Source organism: Dipodomys merriami, unplaced genomic scaffold, assembly GCF_024711535.1.
Source record: "Dipodomys merriami isolate MVZ:Mamm:240054 unplaced genomic scaffold, mDipMer1.0.p SCAF_102, whole genome shotgun sequence".
In the NCBI taxonomy this organism is placed as follows: domain Eukaryota; kingdom Metazoa; phylum Chordata; class Mammalia; order Rodentia; family Heteromyidae; genus Dipodomys; species Dipodomys merriami.
The window spans coordinates 3,321,006-3,342,685 of NW_027202294.1; the positions used below are offsets into that span (position 1 = coordinate 3,321,006).

General features: G+C 50.1%; 1 protein-coding gene across 2 annotated transcripts; it reads right to left on the reverse strand.

Annotated features, from left to right (window-relative positions):
• Nucleotides 1–530: 530 nt before the first annotated feature.
• Nucleotides 531–15,978, reverse strand: Sema4g (semaphorin 4G). Of its 2 annotated transcripts, XR_011366630.1 has the most exons (16): nt 15,751–15,978; nt 12,383–12,885; nt 12,127–12,275; nt 11,790–11,852; nt 7,229–7,327; nt 7,039–7,132; nt 6,710–6,823; nt 6,341–6,504; nt 6,084–6,253; nt 5,663–5,807; nt 5,314–5,536; nt 4,776–4,891; nt 4,479–4,639; nt 4,244–4,305; nt 1,763–2,822; nt 531–1,631 (listed from the first exon to the last, which is right to left on the reverse strand). XR_011366630.1 is itself a non-coding variant. In XM_069995034.1 (15 exons), the coding sequence occupies exons 2-15, from the start codon at nt 12,504–12,506 to the stop codon at nt 1,990–1,992; spliced, it is 2,517 nt and encodes an 838-aa protein (XP_069851135.1). In that variant the 5' UTR covers nt 12,507–12,885; nt 15,751–15,978; the 3' UTR covers nt 531–1,989. The 2 variants fall into 2 exon arrangements, 1 of the variants encoding a protein (XP_069851135.1); XM_069995034.1 differs by having other exon boundaries at nt 531–2,822.
• Between the last annotated feature and the right edge of the window lie 5,702 nt (nt 15,979–21,680).

Consider the following 21,680-nt stretch of genomic DNA (forward strand, 5'->3'; position numbering starts at 1 on the left):
GTGGAGGATGGTGAGGAAGAGAGAAACCTCGATTTGATTTGTTTGTTTTTTTGGGTCCGGTCATGGGGCCTGAACTCTGGGCCTGGGCGCTGTCCCTCAGCTCTTTAGCTCAAGGCTAGCGCTGTACCACTTGAGCCACAGTGCCATTTCCAGCTTTTCTTTTCTTTTTGCTTATGTGGTGCTGAGGAATCGAACCCAGGGCCTCTGGCATGCAAGGCATGTGCTCTACCACTGAGCCACCTTCCCAGCCCCAGAAACCTCTATTTGAATTTTTAGAACTGCTGTACTTTTCTTCTCATATTTTTATCACCATAATCATTGAATATGTAAGCCTTAACAGGGCCTGTATGCCTGCCTACCTAGCATAAACAAGGTAGAAGCTGACCCCAGTTTTCTCTGCAAATGGTTGTTTGGGGAGCAAAGCCAACCCTGGATTCAGAAATCAAACTATAGCACTATCTCCATAGGGTCAGAGCCTGGTTGTTGGTGATCAGAGAATGCTAATCTAGATTAAGCAGACTACTCAGAGCTGTGGGGAGGGAAAGGGCATTTATTAACCAACATCGGGAGGAGCTGAGCCCAGGCTCCCCACTCTTTTACATGCCTGTTCCACCCACCTGAGTGATGAGTGTGGGCATTCCTGAAGAAGTGTAGCCGTTCTCACAATAAATACATTCATTGTGGGGTGGAGGTGGGAGAGGTTTGGGCAAAGGGCAGTAAAAACCCGTGGGATTCCACGTTCTCAGCTACAAAAATAACAGTCTGTCCTCACCCAAGGGAAATGGGGGAGCTCAGTCAGGATTGATTGTCCCATAGGAGCCTAGAGACTTTGGAGGCCCCTGGACCCTGAAAGTGCCCCGGTGAGGTAGGACAGGGGTGGGAGCCAAACATCCAAACTCCCAGCCTCTGCCCTTTGCATAGTTCCAAGAACGGGCTTCATTTGCCAGGTGAGATGTCAGATCTTGTCTCCCCTTGCTCTGGTCTAGGGAAAGAAATACTTGATTCCCAGAAGGGAGGCTGGCTCATTGAGTGCAGTGTTGGTCACCATCCTAAGGAACGTCTGAGGATAGCTAGATGGGAGAGACTCTCCCTTTGAAATATTCATGGACCAAACCTGACAACACAGGTCTGAGGCAACTAGGGGAAGCTCAGAAGATGCATGTGGGTGGGAATGTAAGCATGTGTGTGATGTGGGTGCATTCCACATCTGCATACGGAAGGGACATGGCTAGAGCTCTGCTGCCAGTCTTCGATGTGACCAAGGGGAGTGGAAGGCTGACTCACAAAGGCTACACAGGAAGGAAGAAGAGGGGAATGTGGCAGTCTTACCTCCTAGGCTGGCCTGTTCCCAAGCTCTTGCCAAAGATGTTATCTAAGGGCCTGAGACTGAGGAAGAGTACTAAATAGGGACTGGACAATTTGGGGGTTACCCCAAATCCAGAAAGGATGAAAACAATACAGCAGAAAGGGAAGGGTGCTGCAGCCCAACTGATAAACATTCTTCCATGTGCACATGTGAATGTACGCAGGGCTCAGGTGGCTGGCAGAGGTCTTGTCTGGATTCAGGACTATCCAGGACACAGGGCTATGCAGAGGGTGGTGACATTGAGGCCATCTGGACCTGCAGAGCCCTACCTGGGAGGAAGAGGAAGGTTGGGCAGAAAATGGGACAAGAGGATGGACTCCTCTCCTCCCAAGCATTTAGGTTAAGGGGATGGAATCTAGGTCTAGATTTACAAAGCACCTGGTCCTGAGGGAGCACCTACCTCTGAGGAGCACCGGTGGGCCTGGGCTGCTCACATGTGGGTCTTGGAGACTGAGGAGGGGACTTTGGCTGGCCATGACTTAGCCAGCCTACAGAGACATCAAAAAGTGGGGAGAAAGGCAGGGAAGGGGGTATGTGAAGGAGGGTGTCTGTTGGTGGGGATGCAGCAGTCTGACCCAGGCAGACAGGCTGGCTCGGGAGAGCATTTGTTAGGGAGGCTGGGCTCAGACAGAGCTTTCATCCAGCTGCTCTACCAGCTGCGTGTGCTTCCTCTTCTCCAGGATGCGGCTCAGTTCTTCTGCGAAGGAGCAGGGTCCTGCTGGAACTCCATTGTTGCTCTGCCTCAGGAGCACATAGCTGTTGCCATTCATCCTTCGAAGCCGGCTGGGCAGTGCCACAAGTCCATTGGTCAGCTCAGCTGGCGGAGGGAGTGGTGGTGGAGGGGGTGGGGCTGGGGCACCTTCCCCAGGGATGATCTGGAGGCAGCTACTTTCCAGGCCCCCAGGCCCCTCCCCGTCGTCACCATCATCTTCCTCTCCAGGACACTGGCCTGAGACTGTTTGCAGCTGCACTGCCGAGCCACCTGTCCGGCCAGCCCGACCCAGTGAGTATTTTCGTCGACGTCCTTGTCTACCTCCCTTCAGACAAGCCATATAGAGAAGGGAGGAAGCTAGGATGAGGCAGAGGCCACCAAGTGCAGCAATGGCTAGCACATAGAGCAGCCTCATATCAGGTGGCAGCTGTGCCCCATGTGTGGCAGGGGCCTGTGGCGCTGGGGCAGGAGTGGCTGGCCGGACTAGGAGGCTGTAAGAAGCCAGCAGGATACGGAGGCCATTCTCTTCAGCATAGCAGCCATATTTGCCACTGTGTTCAGGCTGTGTGTCTGTCACCAGCAGCCCGTCGACGCCTATTCGGTAGCCATCCTGCCCGTCACTCAGACCCTTGCTCCCATTGAGTAGCCACAAAGCCTGTGCCAGGTTGGATGGCTGGTCACAGGGCAGGAGGACATCATCACCCCGGAGCACAGAACGCGTCTTCAGTGGTGGTGGTGGTGGCCCTGGGGAGGATGGCAGACAGGTCAGTCCCTACCTATCCAGGCGTTATGGCAAGCCATAGCACAGCACAAAGCACAGAGACTGGAGTCCATGGCAGGTTACCAAGCTTTCTGAAGTTTACATTCACCTACATTCTCTGTCCCATCTCTCATCTCATCTCCTGCATCTGCAAAGGACTCCTAATCACTTCTTCAGCACACACCTCTCCCCTGGGTGCCAAACTTGAATATTTGCCATGCACTGAATTTCACATGAGGTCTCAGGCACCTGACTAAGGCCAAAGTGCCCTTTGCAACTACACCAGGTCCTTCCTTTGAATTGCTGTTACTGTGAATGCTGCTACTACTTAGCTGCTTACATCCTGGAACCTGGGAATCTCCCAACCCCTCACCTTTGTATCTAGTCTCCATCAGAATCTCTCAGATCTATTCACTTCTCTCCTCCCACAGCTACAAAGGCCCTGATCAAATCCATTCTCCATAAACTGATGAGATAATCCTTTAAAAATACAAATCTGATCGTGTCACTCCTTGACTCACACTCTTCAGAGGCTTCTTCTGTTGCTTTTCAGATAAAGACAAAATTTCAGCATGGTCCCTGCCCACCTCTGTCTTCTGATGCTCCAACACAAGTTCCCCCTGCTTGCTGGTCCCCATTCCTCCTCCGTGTCTCCTTGGTTAACTTGTGGGAGCCAGCACAGCATAGTGGTCAAAAGCACAAACTGGAATTAGACTGCTTAGGGTCAGGTTTGAATTCTGACCCTGCTACTTACTAGCTGAGTTAAGAGCAGTTTCCTTATACTTCCTGTACCTCAGGAAGATTGTCCCTCATGGTAATAATAAGGGTACCTCTGCCATAAAGTGCTCTGAGACTAAATATGTGCGTTTAGATCAGTGCTTGGGACTTGGTAAGTAATCAGTACATGTTAGCTATGACAATTAACCTTCGTTTTTCCTTCAGATATCAGCTTAGTCATGAAATCTTTGGGGAACTACTCATTACTCCCTGTAAATATTGTTCTAATTGTAATTATTAGTAGTTATAGTTAATTATTTTTGTGATCATTTAAATGTCTACCCTCTCCATGATACCACTTAGCTGTAAGTTCCAGAAATGACAGAACACTTGGCCTCTTTATTAAAAAAAAAAAATCTATGACGCTGGAGCTGAAACCCAAGGACGTGAACGTGTTAAGGTATGGCTACCCTGAGCTACACCCCCTCCTAACACTTTGAACCTGTTCCTGCATTTATAATTTGGGCAGTATCTGTCTGGCTCTTACCCTGGGTCAGGCCCAGGGCTGGCTCATTGTTGCCAAAGCACATAGGTGTAGCCACTAATATAGAATATGCCCTTGCAAGTGACAGTATGTGGCAGAGGACAGGCTCTGCAGCCAGACACACACGTCTATAATGTCACTTACCTGTATCCCTACTGCCCTCACAGCCTCGATTTCCTCTCTCTATGTCTTGTATCAGTGCTGTCCTGGGGACAGAAGATCAGAGTTCATGAGCAAGGGGAACTAGGCTTCAGTTTCCCCAGTGAAAGAGTCCGGAGGACAGTACAACTAGCCACCACATCCCCTCTGGCTTGATAGTCCTTCCTCCTCCACTTATGCCACACATGACCCTCCCCACTCCCAACCTCTACCCTGGGACCTGTTGCCTATGGTGGTGGCCACCATGCAGCCATGGGTGTTGGGGTCCCAACCGCAGTAGGGGTCCCGGGCCAGGATGCAGTCATAGCAGGAGCGGTAGCGGAAGCAGCTGGATAGTGGTAGCTGAATCACTCCACTGGAAGCCCCAATGTAGAGGCTGTGCTGGGAGCCAGAAATGACAGTTGGTCAACAACACCCCTATTCTAAGTAATAGACAACACTGGACACAGCCCCTACCCAGCCTCCCCACTCCCCCTCATCTATCAAAGGCAAAATGAGGGTCAGAAGACACAGCTACCTGCATGGGAGAGATGATTAGATTCTCCACAGGCTGGGGCTCCCTGAATACTTGTGTCTCTTCAATAATGTGCATCCCAGAGCCCAGGACTATGGCCTTGTGGATCCAGCCATCAGCTGGCAGGGGAAAGGACAGAGATCAGACCCTAACAATGAGGTCTGCTCTCAGCACCCCACAAGAGGGCCTTACGGGAATTAGCTAAGGAATCACAGTATTGGGAACAGACAAGGATTCAACTAGTAGCACTCCCTCACGACACTAGGAGCTGCGTGCTGGTGAGTCACACCTATAATCCTAGCTACTGGAGAGGCTGAGATCTGAAGATCTCAAAGCCAGTCTGGACAGCAAAGTCTGTGAGACTCTTATCTCTGACCAACCACCAGAAAACTGGAAGTGATGCTGTGGCTCAAAGTTGTACAGTGCTAGCCTTGAACATAAGAGCTCAGGGACAAAGAAGACATTGGGAACTCCAGGCTAGTCATGGCAAGAATCACTGGGCTCAGAAGCAATAAGGATGAGGGATGTGGGTCAGAAGCACCTGTGCCCAGAAAGAGCAGGTCATAGGTAGGTCCCGCAGGTGTGGTGACAGGTGTGCCTGTGAGGTGCGTGTAGCGCACATTGCGCTTGAGCAGCAGGGGCCGTCCACGTGTAGGCACCACGGGCCGAGCCATCAGTGGGTGCAACTTCACAAAGTCCAGGATGTGGGACGGCAAGTCTTGGGATGAGTTGTAGCCTCGACTGCGCAATGAATCTGTGATGCACTGGGGTAGGGAATGAGGTGGTAAACCTCAGGATTGTATCACCTTCTTCCCTCTCCGCAGGGTTGGGCCCTCCTTCCCTTCCTAGGGGCACTCCACTTAGCAAGGGCCCCAGGCATGAGTACTCACTGAGCCAGGCCGGGGCTCAGGCACCGCACCCTCATAGCGGCCCCAGCGCCGGGCACCATCCTGGTACTCCATGTAGGGACCTGCGAAGACAGCCTGTACCTCAGTGAGGTCATAGCGGCAGATGGCTGAGGCCTCCAGGGTCTTCCTGGGAACGGAACATAGATGAAGGGACTGAGTCACACTGAGTAGAATCTGCCTTCAGCCCCCGCTCGGCCTGCAGCCACTGTTTCCTTGATGCATCTCTACTGAAGGCCAGTAGGTGCTGTCCATGGGTCGGTAGGCCACTGAGTAGCCAGAGAGCAGTTTGAGGTGCTTAATATTTTTACAACAGTCCTCCTCCAACAGACCCTCTCATCCTCATTGACCTCTGCTTGTGCCCATGTTGTCCCCAGGCCTTGCCTTCTATTGCCCCTCTACTTACCACTGGGTGGTCAGTGTGAAAGCTGCATAGAAGTGTGTGTGGGCCGAGGGGTCGGTGTCCATGCTGCAGACCCCACGTAGTGTCTCATACTGGGGAATGTGGCAGATGAGACGGGCCTTGAGGAAGGATGTCCACTTCTTCTGCAGGATCTTCTTCCCTCCCAGATCTCCCTGGGGAGGTAGGCACTCAGGGTCAGGGCTCAGGGACCAGGTCAGAGAGCCCGCCCTGACCTCATCCCCAACCTCAGCCCAATCCACCTTGCACACACGGGCCACGCGGGCCACACGGTGGTTGCTGCGGCTCTGAGTGAAGCTGCTGGAGCCTTCCTCACGCTCCATGAAGAAGTAGTAAATCTTGTCATCGTCACCCACCGCACTGGCCTTGCTCTCCCTCACCAGCACAGAGAACACAAACTCAGCATCTGTGGGTGAAGCAGTTCCAGTGGCTTTGGAGACAGACTGGGGACCTCTCTGCTCACCCACCCCATACCTCCCTTGACAACACACAGGAGTGGAATGGATAAGCTCACCTGGGGACTTGAGGATGGGACGGTCAGCTGCCCCAGGGAATAAAAATGAAGAACTAGACCTCCTACCCCCCATCATCTTGTGCTCCATCCTCCTAACCATTGAGCCAGTGCATGGGTGCCTCCTCCGTCCTCAGAGAATGTGGGTGGCGGCTCCGGCGGATGTCAGGAATGCTCCGGAATTCATACCGTGTGGCAGTGTAGAGGCCTCCATCTGAGGCAAGGACATGTAAGAGGGCATGTGACCAAGTGGCCAGGCGTGTGTGTGTGTGTGTGTGTGTGTGTGTGTGTGTGTGTGTGTCAGGGCCTCAAGCTTGCAAGGCAGGCAGCCTACCACTGGAGCCACACCTCAAGCCCTTAGAGACAGCCAGTCTTAGCAATCCACATCCTTGTGGGTGAGGGGCCAGGATAGAAGAAGGGCCTGCTCACCAATGATGAGGCCTGTGAAGCCACGGGCTGGGTCATAAGGACACTTTTCCTTCCCTTCTTCAAAGCTGGTTGGCAAGGTGAAGGCCTCAGCATTCTGGAAAACAAGTGTCTCAGTCTGTCACAGATACTGAGAACCATCAGGGGCTGCAGCCCCAAATCAGCACTTAGGAGTGAGGGCAGGCATACTCACAATGGCTGCACAGAGGGGCTGGAAGGCATGAGTCCCACATGCATAGAGGTGGGTAGCATTAAGCCGCTGTAGAAACCGCACATGATTGAAGCACTCGGTCTATGGAAAAGGTGAGAGAATCATATGAATCCCTATTACAAGGGCCTGCCTAGAAGCCTTCCCTAGTCTAGCTTTGGAGTTTGGCTCTTGTCCCCAAGATGCCCAGTTCATTCGCTCTTTCTTTCTTTCTTTCTTTCTTTCTTTCTTTCTTTCTTTCTTTCTTTCTTTCTTTCTTTCTTTCTTTCTTTCCCTTCCTTCCTTCCTTCCTTCCTTCCTCCCTCTCTCCCTCTGTCCTTTTTTTTTCCTTTTCTTTTGTCGGTCATGGGACTTGAACTCTGGGCCTGTTCGCTGTTCCTCAGCTCTTCAGCTCAAGGCTAGAGCTCTATCACTTGAGCCACAATGGCACTTCCAGTTTTCTGGTGATTTATTGGAGATAAGAGTCTCATGGACTTTCCTACCCAGGCAGGCTTTAAACCATAATCCTCAGATCTCAGCCTCCTGAAAAGCTAGGATGATAGGCATGAGCCACTGGTGCCTGACACCCAGTTCGTTCCTTTCTTTCCCTTCCTTCCTTCCTTCCTTCCTTCCTTCCTTCCTTCCTTCCCTCCTTTCTTCTTTCTTCCTTTCTTCCTTTCTTCCTTTCTTTCTTTCTTTCTTTCTTTCTTTCTTTCTTTCTTTCTTTCTTTCTTTCTTTCTTTCTTTCTTTCTGTCCAGTCATGGGGCCTGAACTCTAGGCCTGGGCTCTGTCCCTCAGCTCTTCAGCTCAAGGCTAGGGCTCTACCACTTGAGCCACAAGCCACTATCGGTTTTTTTCTGTTTGCTTATGTGGTGCTGAGGAATTGAACCCAGGGCCTCAGTCATGCAAGGCAAGCGCTCTACCACTGAGCCACCTTCTCAGCCCATGCCCAGTTCTTTCTAGGACACCCAGGGCCAGAACACAAATATTTCCTGGAATATTGTCATTGGCATCTCAGTGTCACAACCCTCAGATGACCTCTCACTAGTCTGCTAAATTCCCCTGTGTCTCAAGTAGTAACCTCCACACCCCATTCTGGAGAATGCTTGTTTCCTATGGAGCTCTTTCTTGGCAATGCCTCCCCATCCGAGAGCTCCCACAAATCTAGTGTCAGGCTACAACTCGCTCTCCATCTGCTGTCCCAGACACAACACTCAGCTTGTCAGAAAACAAGCTCACCACCTCCTCCCTAACCTGCATCTTCCCTCCTAAACCTGCTCATCCAGTCTTTCCCACCTCACTCACTGCATCCATCCTGCTCTCAGTCCAGACCACGAGTCAGCGCTGCTGCTTCCCTCTCCCTCATCCCACACCTGGGCCCTCTGCATGATTCATTTATTGTCTTAAATGGCTCTTGAACTTGATCTACTGCACCACCACCCAGTCCAAATTACCAGCATCACCTCCTCCTTGGACACCTCCTCTACCACTTTCTCTTTTTGATGGTGGTGCTAGACTGTGAACTCAGGCTTGCCTAGCAAGCACTTTGAGCCATGCTATTTATTCAGTGAATGAGGAATATTTGTGTATGGTATAAAATTCAAAAAATACAAAGGGACACATTGCAAACAACATTCCATTTATCCCTGTCTCCCAGGTGGCCTGCAAAAGGACTACTACCGGCACTGTCTGGAATTTCCTTCCAGAGACATTTCACCCATCAGCACACAGCTCCCCTCTAGTCCACTTTCCAAACAGATCTCCACATGCCCTTTTTCCTTCACTCTATTCTAGCCTCACTGGCCTTGTCAGCACCTCAAATGTCCTAACCTGCTGCATTCTTCCCTTCTTTGCTTTGTTAATGATTCTTCCCATTACCCAGGATTTAACTCCTGGTCACTGACTTACCTTTGCAGCCCTCCCATTATCCCTCCTCTTTCTTAGCCTGCTTAGGCCTCCTTCCTTTGGCCCACAGGATGCCCCAAACTTTCTATTGCTTTTTTTTTTTTTTTTGTCGGTCGTGGGGCTTGAACTCTGGGCCTAGGCGCTGTCCCTCAGCTCTTCAGCTCAAGGCGAGCACTCTACCACTTGAGCTACAGCGCCACTTCCGGTTTTCTGGTGGTTTATTGGAGATAGGAGTCTCACGGTCTCTCCTGCCCGGGCTGGCTTTGAACCGCGATCCTCAGATCTCAGCCTCCTGAGTAGCTAGGATTACAGGCATGAGCCACCAGCGCCCGGCTAATACTCTATATTTCTTAGGGAAACATCTTTCCATAAGATGGTTACATTTTACAAAGGAGGCTTGGGAGGAATTCTGTACTCAAGGAGTATGTTTGGAAGTCATAGTAAAACATATCATTATTGGGGAGCTTCTTAGAGAATGCCACCAAAATTGGCCAGTAAACCCCTCTTTGAAAACTAATATTCTTCTTCTTTTTTTTTTTTTGTCAGTCATGGGGCTTGAACTCTGGGCCTGGGCGCTGTCCCTCAGCTCTTCAGCTCAAGGCGAGGACTCTACCACTTGAGCCACAGCGCCACTTCCAGTTTTCTAGTGGTTTATTGGAGATAGGAGTCTCACAGTCTTTCCTGCCCAGGCTGGCTATGAACCACAATCCTCAGATCTCAGCCTCCTGAGTAGCTAGGATTACAGGCGTGAGCCACCGGCACCCATCGGAAACTAATATTCTTCAGGAAATATTCTAGGAAAACTTGCTAGCCAAGTGTGGTCCAAGAACCAGCAGCCAACAGCTTCACCTGGGAGCTTATTAGAACTGTACAATCTTGGTCTCCTCCTCCTAAGTCAGCATCTGCATTTATAATATGCTCGATAATTCATATGTACACTAACTTGAGAATTCTAAGATACCAAATAGTGAGGATGCCAACTGCCACAGAATAAAATCCAAACCCTCTGGTAGGCATTTATGGTCTTATGACCTGGGTTCCACCTATCGTACTAACCTTGCTTCTATCCACACTTGATAGTAAAAGACAGCTTTTGATGGAAATTGCTGGAGTACCTTTTTTTTTTTTTTTTTTGGTTGGCCGTGGGGCTTGAACTCAGAGCCTGGGTGCTGTCCCTGAGCTCTTTTGCTCAAGGCTAGCACTCTACCTCTGGAATTCCACAGCTCCACTTCCGGTTTTCTGATGATTAATAGGAGATAAAAGTCTCACAGAGTCTGACACTGTTGGCTCATACTTGTAATCCTAGCTACTCAGGAGGCTGAGATTGAGAACCGTGTTTCAAAAGCCAAAGTCTGTGAGACTTATCCCCAGTAAACCACCAAAAAACCAAAAGTGGCATTATGGCTCAAGTGGTAGAGCACCAGCCTTAAGCAAAAGAGGGACAGTGGAAAACCTGAAGTGGCACTGTGTAGTAGAGCAGCTAGCCTTGAGCTGAAGAGCTCAGGGACAGTGCCCAGGCCCAGAGTTCAAGTCCATAACTGACAAAAAAAATCTCACAAACTTTCCTGCCTGGGCTGTTTTTCAACCTCAATCCTATCTCAGCTGCCTGAGTTGTTAGGATTACAGGTGGAGCTACCAGTGCTCTGTTTGGAGTGCTTCTTTTTTTTTTTTTTTTTTTTTTTTTTTTTTGGGTCTGGTCGTGGGGCCTGAACTCTGGGCCTGGGCGCTGTCCCTCAGCTCTTCAGCTCAAGGCTAGTGCTCAACCACTTGAGCCACAGCGCCACTTCCGCCTTTTTTTTTTTTGCTTATGTGGTGCTGAGGAACAGAACCCAGGGCCTCATGCATGCAAGGCAAGTGCTCTACCACTGAGTCACCTTCCCAGCCCCTTGGAGTGCTTCTTTAAAGGCAGCTTTTTGAATAGGACTCTTTGAATAGGAATCCAGGCTAGTAGACCCTGGAATGTGGATTTTTAAAATGCTCTTGAATGCGTCTGTTACATAGCCAGACAAAAAACCACCTGTGGACACCCTAGATTTTCCTTTGTGTGTATGGGTGTGTGGGGGGGTTATACTGAGGACTGAACCCAGGTCTTTGAACGTGCTATGCAAATGCTCTACCGCTGACCTACATCCCAGCCCTTTTCTGAGACAGAGTCTCCACATGTAGCCCTCAAAACTCATGCTCTGGCCTTAAACTCATGATCCTCCTGCCCCTGTCTCTGAGAACTGGATTACAGGTATGTGCCTCCATGCCTGGTACACGCTATTCTTTCACAGAATACCAAGTGTTGACCTAATTGTCAACCAATGTCTCATGTTTCTCATCTGTAAAATGGAGGATAACAACACCTTACAGGGTTATTTTGGAACTTGGTAGGTAATAGCTAACTCTGCACTTACTGGAGGTTACTTATTGTTATCACAATTATACTTTGGAAGCCCAAAGGGGATTAAGATACTGTGACTGGACAAACTAATTGGCCACAAGATGATTGGATTAGATGGGCAATTCCCCAGGGCCTGCCACTCCAAGTAGCAGTCACAATGTTTAGTGGGGGAGGTGCAGTAGTGTCTGTATCACCTCAGCTGTGTCCCTACCAACCCTAGCACTTCCAATTGAAGAGGATGAAGGAAGTTGTTGGGGACAGGGCACACCACATACCTGGTTGTTCTTCCCTTTTTGATGACATTTTCTTTGCATCTCTGGGGAGGCCTCCCAGTGGATCTAGCAGGGGTAAGTAAAGGGAATGAATGGGCTGGTTCATTGACTCTCCAAACCAATTACTCATAGAGCCAGGCAATCAGGCTCCAGGGTGCTGGGGAAATTGGGATAGGGTAAATTTCAGGAGAAACACTGGATACAAAGGGAGGCTTGAGCTGGGAAAGGCAGTACTGTCCAGGGGTAATGGAAGGCTGGCCAGGTTTCCAGGATGTAGAGGTCCCCAGGGAGCTGGATGAGGCTGGGGGGCCTGAGGATGGCCCAGGTTCCAGGGGCTGACCTCTTTGTGAGCCCCATCTCCTATGTCGTGGGCGCTGAGAGAGAACAGGGCGCCTCGAGCTCCCACCATCAGCCTTGCTGACGCCTCCTCCAGAAGCAGTGTTGAGTAGTTCTGGGCTTGGCCCTTGAAGTGCCGCATCCCAGAGAGTTCTGGGAAGAGTAGGAGCAGTAAGCTCAGAGCTGTTTTCTGCCGCCCACCCCCCGCCCCGCCCCCGGCCATCCTGGCTTCCAAGGCCTTTCAGAGTGAAGGGTCTCACCTTCATAGGAGATGGTCATCCGTGGGGTAGCATCTAGCTCTCGGGATGGTCTCCGCAGGGAGGGTCCAGGGACTGCCACTGCTGTGAGGAAGCTGAAGAGGAGCGGCCAGAGCCTCCCCCACATCTTCCTGGGAAGGTCCAGACCAACAAGACCCCCACGGGCAACCAGGGACAGTCACAGGTGGGGATGGGGAAGAACAGTCGCAAGGGATCAAAGTCCAAGAAGGTCACGTGGAAGGTCAGGGGTCATGAGACCATGGGGGTCAAGGAGTCATGGGGCCAGGGAGGATCCTGGAATGGGGGGGACATGGAGCCACCGGGTTGTGTGGCCATGGAATCACAGCTAAGAAGTCAGAGGGAAGGAGGGATTACATGCCTTTCAACATCAAATGCAAGCTCCATGGTGAGCGGGAGTTGTGGTGTCATGAGGGGGTTACAGGTTACTATCAGGGTCACCTTGCCTCTGACAGCAGAGCTAGTCTTGGTTCTTTGAGGTCTGTTTTCTGAAGGAAAGCAAATAAGACACACAATCAAAACATGGAAAAATATCCTTGATCTGTGTTTAACTGGAAGAAGGATAACATTACCCAGACTTCAGGGGGCACCAAAAGGACACCAGCTTCCACAGGATCTCTCACTGTAGATTGACTCACAGGAATGGACTTGAGTCATTCTGTCTTTCTCTGCTCTGATACAGGAGGCTGGGATAGAACTTGCTCTCCTTACCAAGACCCTAGACTCCCCCCCCCCCCAACCCAAACCCAATGTAATGGCCTCCAATGGCTAGGTCAGCAGTCTGCTAGGCTTCCATCTCTGGGCTTTCAATTCTTGGAGAATGCCTGCTTCTCCAACAATGGAGTAGCAGCTGCTCCTCCTGCCTGCGGGGGTGCCATATGCAGGAAGGCCTGGGCAGAGTTGCTTAATGGGCCTTTGTTATTCTTGTCCTGTTTTCCTTTTGTTTTTTTCTTTTCCTTGGCCTGAGAGCTCCCTCTGGAATTTCTCTTTAATTAGACATTTCTCGGCATTCTTCTCCAAGGAGGCACACATCTCTGCCTTGCCCATGTGAGTCCCAGTCTGTACTGTACCCTCTGGCTAGGCATCCCCACCTGCCCCTACCTGCTAGTAGGCAGACACAGGCACACATGGGTGGAGGCAAGGTATAGGTGTCAAGGTTCCTTAGCTGAATTGGTGTAATGTGTATGCAGGAGGCTGTGATATGCAAGGCCAGATACATGAGACTTAGGCAGTATGGAGAAGGTGAACAATGGGACCCCTGAGGTCTTGCCACTTCCCCTGACATATCTTGGGAACTATTTCCAAACAGTTGAGGATGAGGTGGAGGTGAGTAACAGGCCTCCCCAATCCATGCAGCAAGCCTCTGAAGGGACTCCTGAAGGCTTCCTGGGCTGGAGTGGGTGTGGAGGAGGCCTGACCCACTCCAGGTCATCAGACACCCATAGGCAGGACCAGAGGGTGTCACTGGCCTCACCTTTCCCCTCCAGGTCAAATATTAACTATCTGGCCTTGAAGATAGGAGAGGAAACAGGAGTTGGCTGGAGGGATAACAGGAATTTGGAGGGTTTATTCAAGAGGCAAAGGTCAGCAATAACATGCAGAGAAGCAGGCATGAGAGGGAGAGAGAAGGGTCTCTGGAGCATAGAACTGGTTCCTGGTTTGGACACCAGGGCAGCAAGGGACTGCCCATGCCCCAGCCCTCACTGTGAAGGCACACCTGTTTACCTTTGGGGCCTCCTATTTGCTCAGCACAGAAAGGGGGAGCCATATAGCTAGGAGGGATCAGTCTCTAGGATTGGGCAAGAGGAACACACCCCAGATTAGAGGAGCCATTCACAGTGTGGTGCATGGCACACTTACACAGGTTTCTTCTGAGTCACATGGGTCCAGAGGAAAGGAATGTATACACACACACACACACACACACACACACAGGTGAGCACACACACTTTCAGAAAGGATTGTGAACACATTCACAGGAGTCATTCACACACTCATATGCACCGGGCAGTCTACTCACATGTGTGTTTACAGAGATGGCCATGACTTGTAGTCATACATATTCATATAAAGGTTATATCCCCAGGTCTAGTAGCTCAGCAGTTCACAGAGCCTCAGAGGTGGACAAGCTGGATTATAACATGGGTTTACATGGACTATATACATATTCAACAGGAAGGTCCCGTATACACACACATAAATGTGTGCACACAGGCACACAAACCACTGATCAACTAGGCACAATAATGCTCATATAAGAGTCATTACTACCATACAGAAACAAGCTCCCATGCATTCTGGGGTCAATATTCTTGCTGCAGGCTCGGTGGTTGCCAGTGTCCAATGGGGTGAGATGCAGAACAGAACCCCACCTCCTTTCCTGAAAGTCCCATTCTAAGGCCAGATTCCATATGTGTGTGTGTGTGGGTTGGAGTGGGGGAGGCTTCTGGCCTGGAATGAACGCATAGGTCAAGGCTATTTTGCAAGGGAGGAAGCAGGTAAGAAACCAAGACAGGAGGAGACTCAGCTTAGCAAAAGGAAAGAGAAGGGGATTTGTAATTTAGCAGTCCTCTACACCACGGAACTACTGCTGTTTGGGGTGGAGTGCTCGGCCCCAACTTAACCTGTTGGGAGGGCGAGGCTAACTGGGAGGGGCAAAGCATCCACCCTCTCCTCCCCCAGTGGCTGAGGGTTCAAGGTCTCCAGTTCATGCCCCACACTTCCCTCCAAGTTCTACAGTCTGGGTTCTTTCCAAGGCCTGTTCCTGAACTCTGATCAGCTCTTCCCTACTAGACCCAAGGGTGGAAGAAACAGGCCAGAGGGGGGCCTGCCAACAGGATCAATGGAAGATCAATCAGCAGGTTCTCGACCTTCATCCTAGATGCCCACCTGCCTAGTGGAGGCCGTCTCTCCCTGGGCTCAGGATGGAGGTCTCTCCTCGCTCCAGGAAGTCCCTCCCTTGCCACCCACTCTCCACCTTCCTGGAAAGTCCACGATTCTCTCCTTTTATATCTAACCTCACTCTCCACGGCTGCAGCCCGAGGACAAGCTCTCCTTCGATCCAGCCGGACGCCAGGAGACATGACCCAGATCTAGGGGAACACTGTTCGCCACACGGGTCCCCGCCCCGCTCCAGTCCCCCCCACCCCCGACACCCTTGGGGTGAGGGGCGGTCGGTGCCCTGCGCGACCCTCAGGCCTGGCGCACGTCCTTCTAGAGCCTTTATGCAGGACCGGGGGTCTTGGCAGTGAGAAAGGCCTGGCCCAGCTCGGAGGGTGGAATGGCCACCAGAAAGATGTCGCCGGTTTTAGGCCCCCAGCCCCGCCACCCCCCGCACTCCGCGCCTCCCTCACCTTTGCGCTGGGATCCGGGGCCATAGAGACGGTGAAGAGCGGCTCGGCCACCCCACAGCACCAGCTGCGGGACGAAGGGGCCGCGGTCAGAGGCGGGCGGGGGTGGAGGCGGAGCCGGGGGTGGGGCGGGGGCCTGGAGGCGGGCCGTCAGGGCAGGGTGCGGAGAAGGGCGCTGCTCCCTCTTTCGCGCCCCCCACCCTAGCACAATAGAGGCGGTTTGAGGGTGAGGCTCAGCCCTTCGGCATCTGGGGTCCCCTGTTCCCGGCGCAGCGGCCCGGCCCCGCCCCCTGGTGGGACCTCACAGCCCGGTACGCACTCCACAGGCTTGAAGCCTGCGCGCCCCTCCCACTCACCTATTGCGGGGGGGCGTGGGGGGGGCGGGGGGAGCGGTCGACGTACAAATCTGCCCAGTGGTACTGTGGTTCCCAGAGGGCCATCTGGCTTTTTGTATAACCTGCATCTCACTTCTCTCTTGGCCAACCCCTCTGGCCGAGGGTGTGGAGGATCGGGATGAGGTCCTACAGTAGGTTTAAGATCGCAAGGGTCCGGGTTCCCAGCTCAAAGGCCTCTGCTGCTTGGATGTTCAGCTTGAGGTCTGAGTGGCTGAGATGGGGGCTTGATCTGAATGTACTAAAAAATGCTTTTTTTTCATTGTTGTTGGTTCTGGGGCTTGAACTCGGGGCCTGGGCATTGTCTCTGAGCTCTTTTGCTCAAGGCTAGCGCTGTACCACTTTGAGCCACAGCTCCACTTCCAGTTTTTGAGTAGTTCATTGTTAACTGTCTCACAGGGGCTTTTCTGCCAGGTCTGGCTTCAAACCCATGATCCTCAGATCTCAGCCTCCCAAGTAGCTAGCCTAAGCCAGTATCCAGTTAAAATATGCTTTTCTCTTTTTGCTCACTAAATCATAGTCCAAACCCAGATTCATCTCAGGTATCCGGCCACTGAGGCTCCTGCCTTGTCTTCCAGCTTCTCTTGAACATCATACTTACTCTAAAATTTCGAGTGTACGTTGCCAGGCAAATACCCATCTTCTCTCCTTTCCAGGTTCAATCACCTTACCCAGCAGCAGTCTGGAAAACGGTCTCTGAATCAATCAACTCCCTCCTTCCCCCAACTCCTTTAACTAGGGTGGTCCCCCTGGCACACTCTCTTCCTCCTTCCTAGAGGATTATTAAAGGGAAGCCAGACCTGCAAGGTGTAATCCTAGATTTCTAGAGTTTGAGATCAGCAGCATCAGTAGGTCAGCCCAGGCAAAAAAATTTGTGAGACTTGTCTCAAATAAAAAACCAGGCAGAGGCCTGTGCCTCTTATCGCGGCTATGTGGAAGCATAAACAGAAAGAGCCTCGTCCAGGCCTGCCTGGCAAAATAAATGGCAGAGCAAAAAGGATGGAAAGCTTGGCTCAAGCAGTAGAGTACTTGATTAGCAAGCCCAAGGTCCAGAGTTCAAACCCTATAACCACCAAAAAAAAAAAAAAAAAAAAGGAACTAACCAACTGTCTTACTGTCTAAATGAAACCTGAACTCAGGCTGCCATGACCTAGTCTGCTCACCCCTCCCCAATCCATGATAATACTGATGCGGGCTCAAGAGGACTAATGTTCCAAAGGAACAAACTCTTAGTAAGTTTGTAGTAGGTTGAGCCAGATTCTAGTGGCATTTTCCTAGGGACCTTGGGAAAGACACTTCATCCCTTCTTTTGGATTCCCCAAAACTCCATTTGGCACTTAAGCTCATGTAAACTCATAGTTTGGACTGCTGTGTGTGACTACAGACTGCTAGACAGCAGGGCCCACATCACACTTCCACCCTCCTGTCAAACACATCTCCCAGCACTCTGCCAACAGGATGTGTGTGTGGGATGGGGTGGGGGAGATGACTGGGAAAGATGCTTATTAAAAAGTACACACACTTTAGAGTTCCCAGCTTCAATTCTTTTATTGTACTCACATCCCATCTTGAGGGTCTAGTAGCTCCATTTTGTTGAGGCTCTAAGAAATATCTTAAGTTGAAATTTATTCTTGTGTTTAAAGAAGACAGGCAAGATTGGGAAGGTCTGCGATGGTGAAAGCAGGTCAGGCTACAGGGGAAATATCTATCACTAGCAAATGGAGAACTGTTCAAATTTGTACATAGCCTTGTTTTAGAGAAGTATGGAAAAGGGGCAAGTAAGAGGTTGAGGTGTTTTTTTTGGACCTGGGGCTTGAATTCAGGGTCTGGGTGCTGTCCCTGAGCTCTTTTGCTCAAGGCTAGTGATCTACCACTAGAGCTACAGCACCATTTCCGGTTTTCTAGTGGTTAATTAGAGATGGTCTCACAGACTTTCCTGTTCCACTTGGCTTTGAACTGTGATCCTCAGATCTCAGCCTCCTGAGTAGCTAGAATTACATGCAAGAGCTACCAGCTCCTGGCTTAGAGGTTTTGATTTTTTTTCCCCTAGGGGGAAATAGAAGGAAAAACTCATCTAGCTTCTTCTTCTTCTTCTTTTTTTTTGTTGGTTGTGGGGCCTAAACTCTGGGCTTGGGCACTGTCTCTGAGCTCTTCAGCTCAAGGCCAGTGCTCTACCACTTGAGCCACAGCACGACGTCTGACTTTTTCTGCTTATGTGGTGCTAAGGAATCGAACCCAGGGACTCATGCATGCAACGCAAGCTCTATAACACTGAGCCACCTTCCCAGTCCCTCTAGTTTCTTTTCAGGAAGAAAATCCTGAGAAGATGGATTGAATGCAGAATTCAGTAAAAACTTTATGAAAGATGTATCTGTTGACCTGTGGCAAAGTGAGCTGGGGGTTAAGAGAGGTGTGGGGCAGGAAGACTGCCTAGTACCTGATAGGAAAGTAATTCCAAAAGACAATAGGTGAAGAGGCTTGGCTCAAAAGTTTTAAGACATGCACAATGCTGACTTCACATACCTTTAAATGGTAGCAAGTAGGCCATTGTGGTAGGTTCTGCATCTCACTTAACATTACTATTAATGGCAAGACTTCCTCCTCTGAGGTGCTCTGATGGCAGACTCAAACCCTCATACTTTTTCAAATGAGCAAAATGTAGTTTCAATAAGCTGCAGTGTGGCACTTTCTAAAACTGTCCCTTGGCAGTTTCTTCAGTACTTTGAGTAATACAGGTTTAGTCCACAATCCATTTCTCTCTCCCACTTCCTGTAACATCTCAACCTAACCAAAGCATCAGAAGTAAAAGCAATTAAGGGAACAATCTATAGGAAGCCTTTTGATCCACAATACTCCTTGCAAATCAGATTGATAAAATATGAAGAGAAATTACCAAAAGTTAAAGACTCAAAACCAAAAAATGTCCCCTAATCTAAATTATTTTATGTCCTAGAACACAAGGCAGGTCATTAGTTGAACAGGCTATTACTCAACCTTGAAGGCACTATCTTGACTTCTTCACAGTGTGGTTATAAGAGGATTTCATGTGGAATGCTCTGAGTACTTTCACAAATTGAGTTTTGCTGACTATCCTGGGCTTTGTTCTCAGCCACCCACACACCAAAAGGGGTTTGGCTCCAGCTTTTGTAGCTACTCACTGTAGGGGGATTCCTATGTAAGGAGGAGGGCATGAACTCCTGAAACTTGAGCAGAGGTTCTCTGAGGTAAGAGAACTCTGGCCTAGTCAGGATTTTCTGTTCCTGTTCACTGTGGGGCATGCCTGTTCATCTACCTATGTCTACCCAGCTCTTCCCCTTGGTGGCATGATCTTTCTTTGGCTATATACATAGCTGAGATGCTTCTTCATTTAGGGATGTCACCAGTGCAACAATTGTGTAGTCTCACAGTTGCACTGTGCCTCAGAAGCCTGTTTTGCCTGTTATGTTTTCCTTCCAGCCAGTTGTCCTGGAATCAGACCCAGAGCTGGGTCTTCTGGTTTGCCCTCTCTGGACTCTAGCCTAGGGAATGGTTAGCAAGGAAAAGGGAATGTCAGGACATGTCCACAAATGCTGGAAAAAACACCACCCACCATCAGCCTTAGCAAGCTTGGTTTAAGTCAAACTTACTTTTACCAGTGGAAATAGGGTTGGATAGGGAAGTCTCTGAGGCTCCCAGAGTCCAAAGCAGAGTATTTTTTTTTTTTCTGACTTGATGTCAGCTCACCTTCAGTGCTTAAGCTCAATTTGTCATCAGAGCCTCAAGGTTAGAGTGAAGTAATGATCAACTATCATTTATTGTGTTCCTGATATATGCCTGTTGCTGTGTTGCGCACTTTTCACACATGGCTCACTTATTCCTCCTCACAACCCCTTAAGTGGGCATCATTATTATTCCTTGTACCAGATGAAACTAAGACTCAAGAGTTTATACAGTTTACCAAGGATCAAAAGGCTGGTATGGTGAATCTGGGAACTAAGGTTAGGCCTAAAGGCAAGAAGAAGGCATTCCTTTAAAGTACAAAAGGCTGTGCAGCCTGTTCCCCATTAAGTACTTAAGGCAATGTCTGCTTTTACAGATAGGTCACTCTCCATTACCCCCATCCCTCCAACTCATCAGAGAAAAATGATCATGGGTAATTTCCTCTAACCCAGCCTGTCAGAAGGGAGGAAAAGCCAGGCGCTGGTGGCTCACACCTGTAATCCTAGCTACTAAGGAGGCTGAAATCTGAGGATCACAGTTCGGTTTAAGGCCAGCCCAGACAGGAAAGTCCATGAGAATCTCATCTTCAATAAACCACCAGAAAACCAGAAGTGGCGCTGGGGCTCAAGTGGTAGGTAGAACACTTGCCTTGGGCTGAAGAGCTGAGAGAGCTGAGGGACAGCGCCCAGGCAAGCCCCGCGACAGACCCCCACCCCCACCACCAAAAAAAAAAAAAATTGGTTCTGGAACTCAAAGTCTCTGGCAACAATGCCAAGGCCTTCTATTAGTTCCTAAGAAGTTTGTCCTGTATGTTAACCTTTGCCTCTCTACAGTTGGTATATCCAGAGCCTTATCATACCTGGCAGGCTGAAGGTGGTCCTGTACTGCAGAACAAGGCATCTAGGTCAAGGGTACTGTTTTCTAGCCCTCTTTGTCCAAAAGCCTATTTCAATCTGAATACTGTCCGGTTAGATTCATGAAAGTCATTTTGTGTTACTCACTCCTAAATCTTTACTGAATTCTAAAAATAGTGGCTGACATGCAGGTACTCAGTACTTGTTCAATGACTATGGCAAAAGAAGTACAAATGAGATGACTGAATTTCTGACTGTAAAGTAGAACTCGTTTTGTAACAGTGAACTGTGTATAGTTGTGCTTTTATGCTTTCCAAAGACAGGAGACAAAAATCAAGTGTATTAAGAACCAAAACCAAAGCTGGGCGCTGGTGGCTCACGCCTGTAATCCTAGCTACTCAGGAGGCTGAGATCTGAGGATCGCGGTTCAAAGCCAGCCCAGGCAGGAGAGACCGTGAGACTCCTATCTCCAATAAACCACCAGAAAACCGGAAGTGGCGCTGTAGCTCAAGTAGTAGAGCGCTTGCCTTGAGCTGAAGAGCTGAGGGACAGCGCCCAGGCCCAGAGTTCAAGTCCCACGAGCGACCAAAAAAAAAAAAAAAAAAAAAAGAACCAAAACCAAAACCAGCCGGTCCTGGAGGCTCACACCTGCAATCCTAGCTACTCAGGAGGCTTAGATCTGAGGGTGTTGGTTCAAAGCCAGCCTGGGCAGAAATGTCCCCTTATCTCCAATTAATCACTCAAAAACCTGAAATGAAGCTGTGGCTCAAAATGGTAGAGCACTAGCCTTTAGCAAAAAGAGTACAGGGACAGTGCCTAAGCCCCGAGTTCAAGCCCCACTACAGACAATACATAAATACATAAATAAATTAATTAATTAACCTCCCCCTCCCCTCGCCTCCACAACCTAGGGGATGGGGGCAAGAGAAGAAACAGAGCATTTAAATACTTCACTGAGTACATTCCCCAACAAAGGTTACCAAACACG

Coding starts and splice junctions, on each gene's coding strand:
- Sema4g (XM_069995034.1), bottom strand. CDS start 12,506: ATGTGGGGGAGGCTCTGGCCGCTCCTCTTCAGCTTCCTCACAGCAGTG. Junction 12,276..12,382: donor GATGACCATCTCCTATGAAG/GTGAGACCCTTC, acceptor TACTCTTCCCAG/AACTCTCTGGGATGCGGCAC. Junction 5,808..6,083: donor TTCACACTGACCACCCAGTG/GTAAGTAGAGGG, acceptor TTCCGTTCCCAG/GAAGACCCTGGAGGCCTCAG.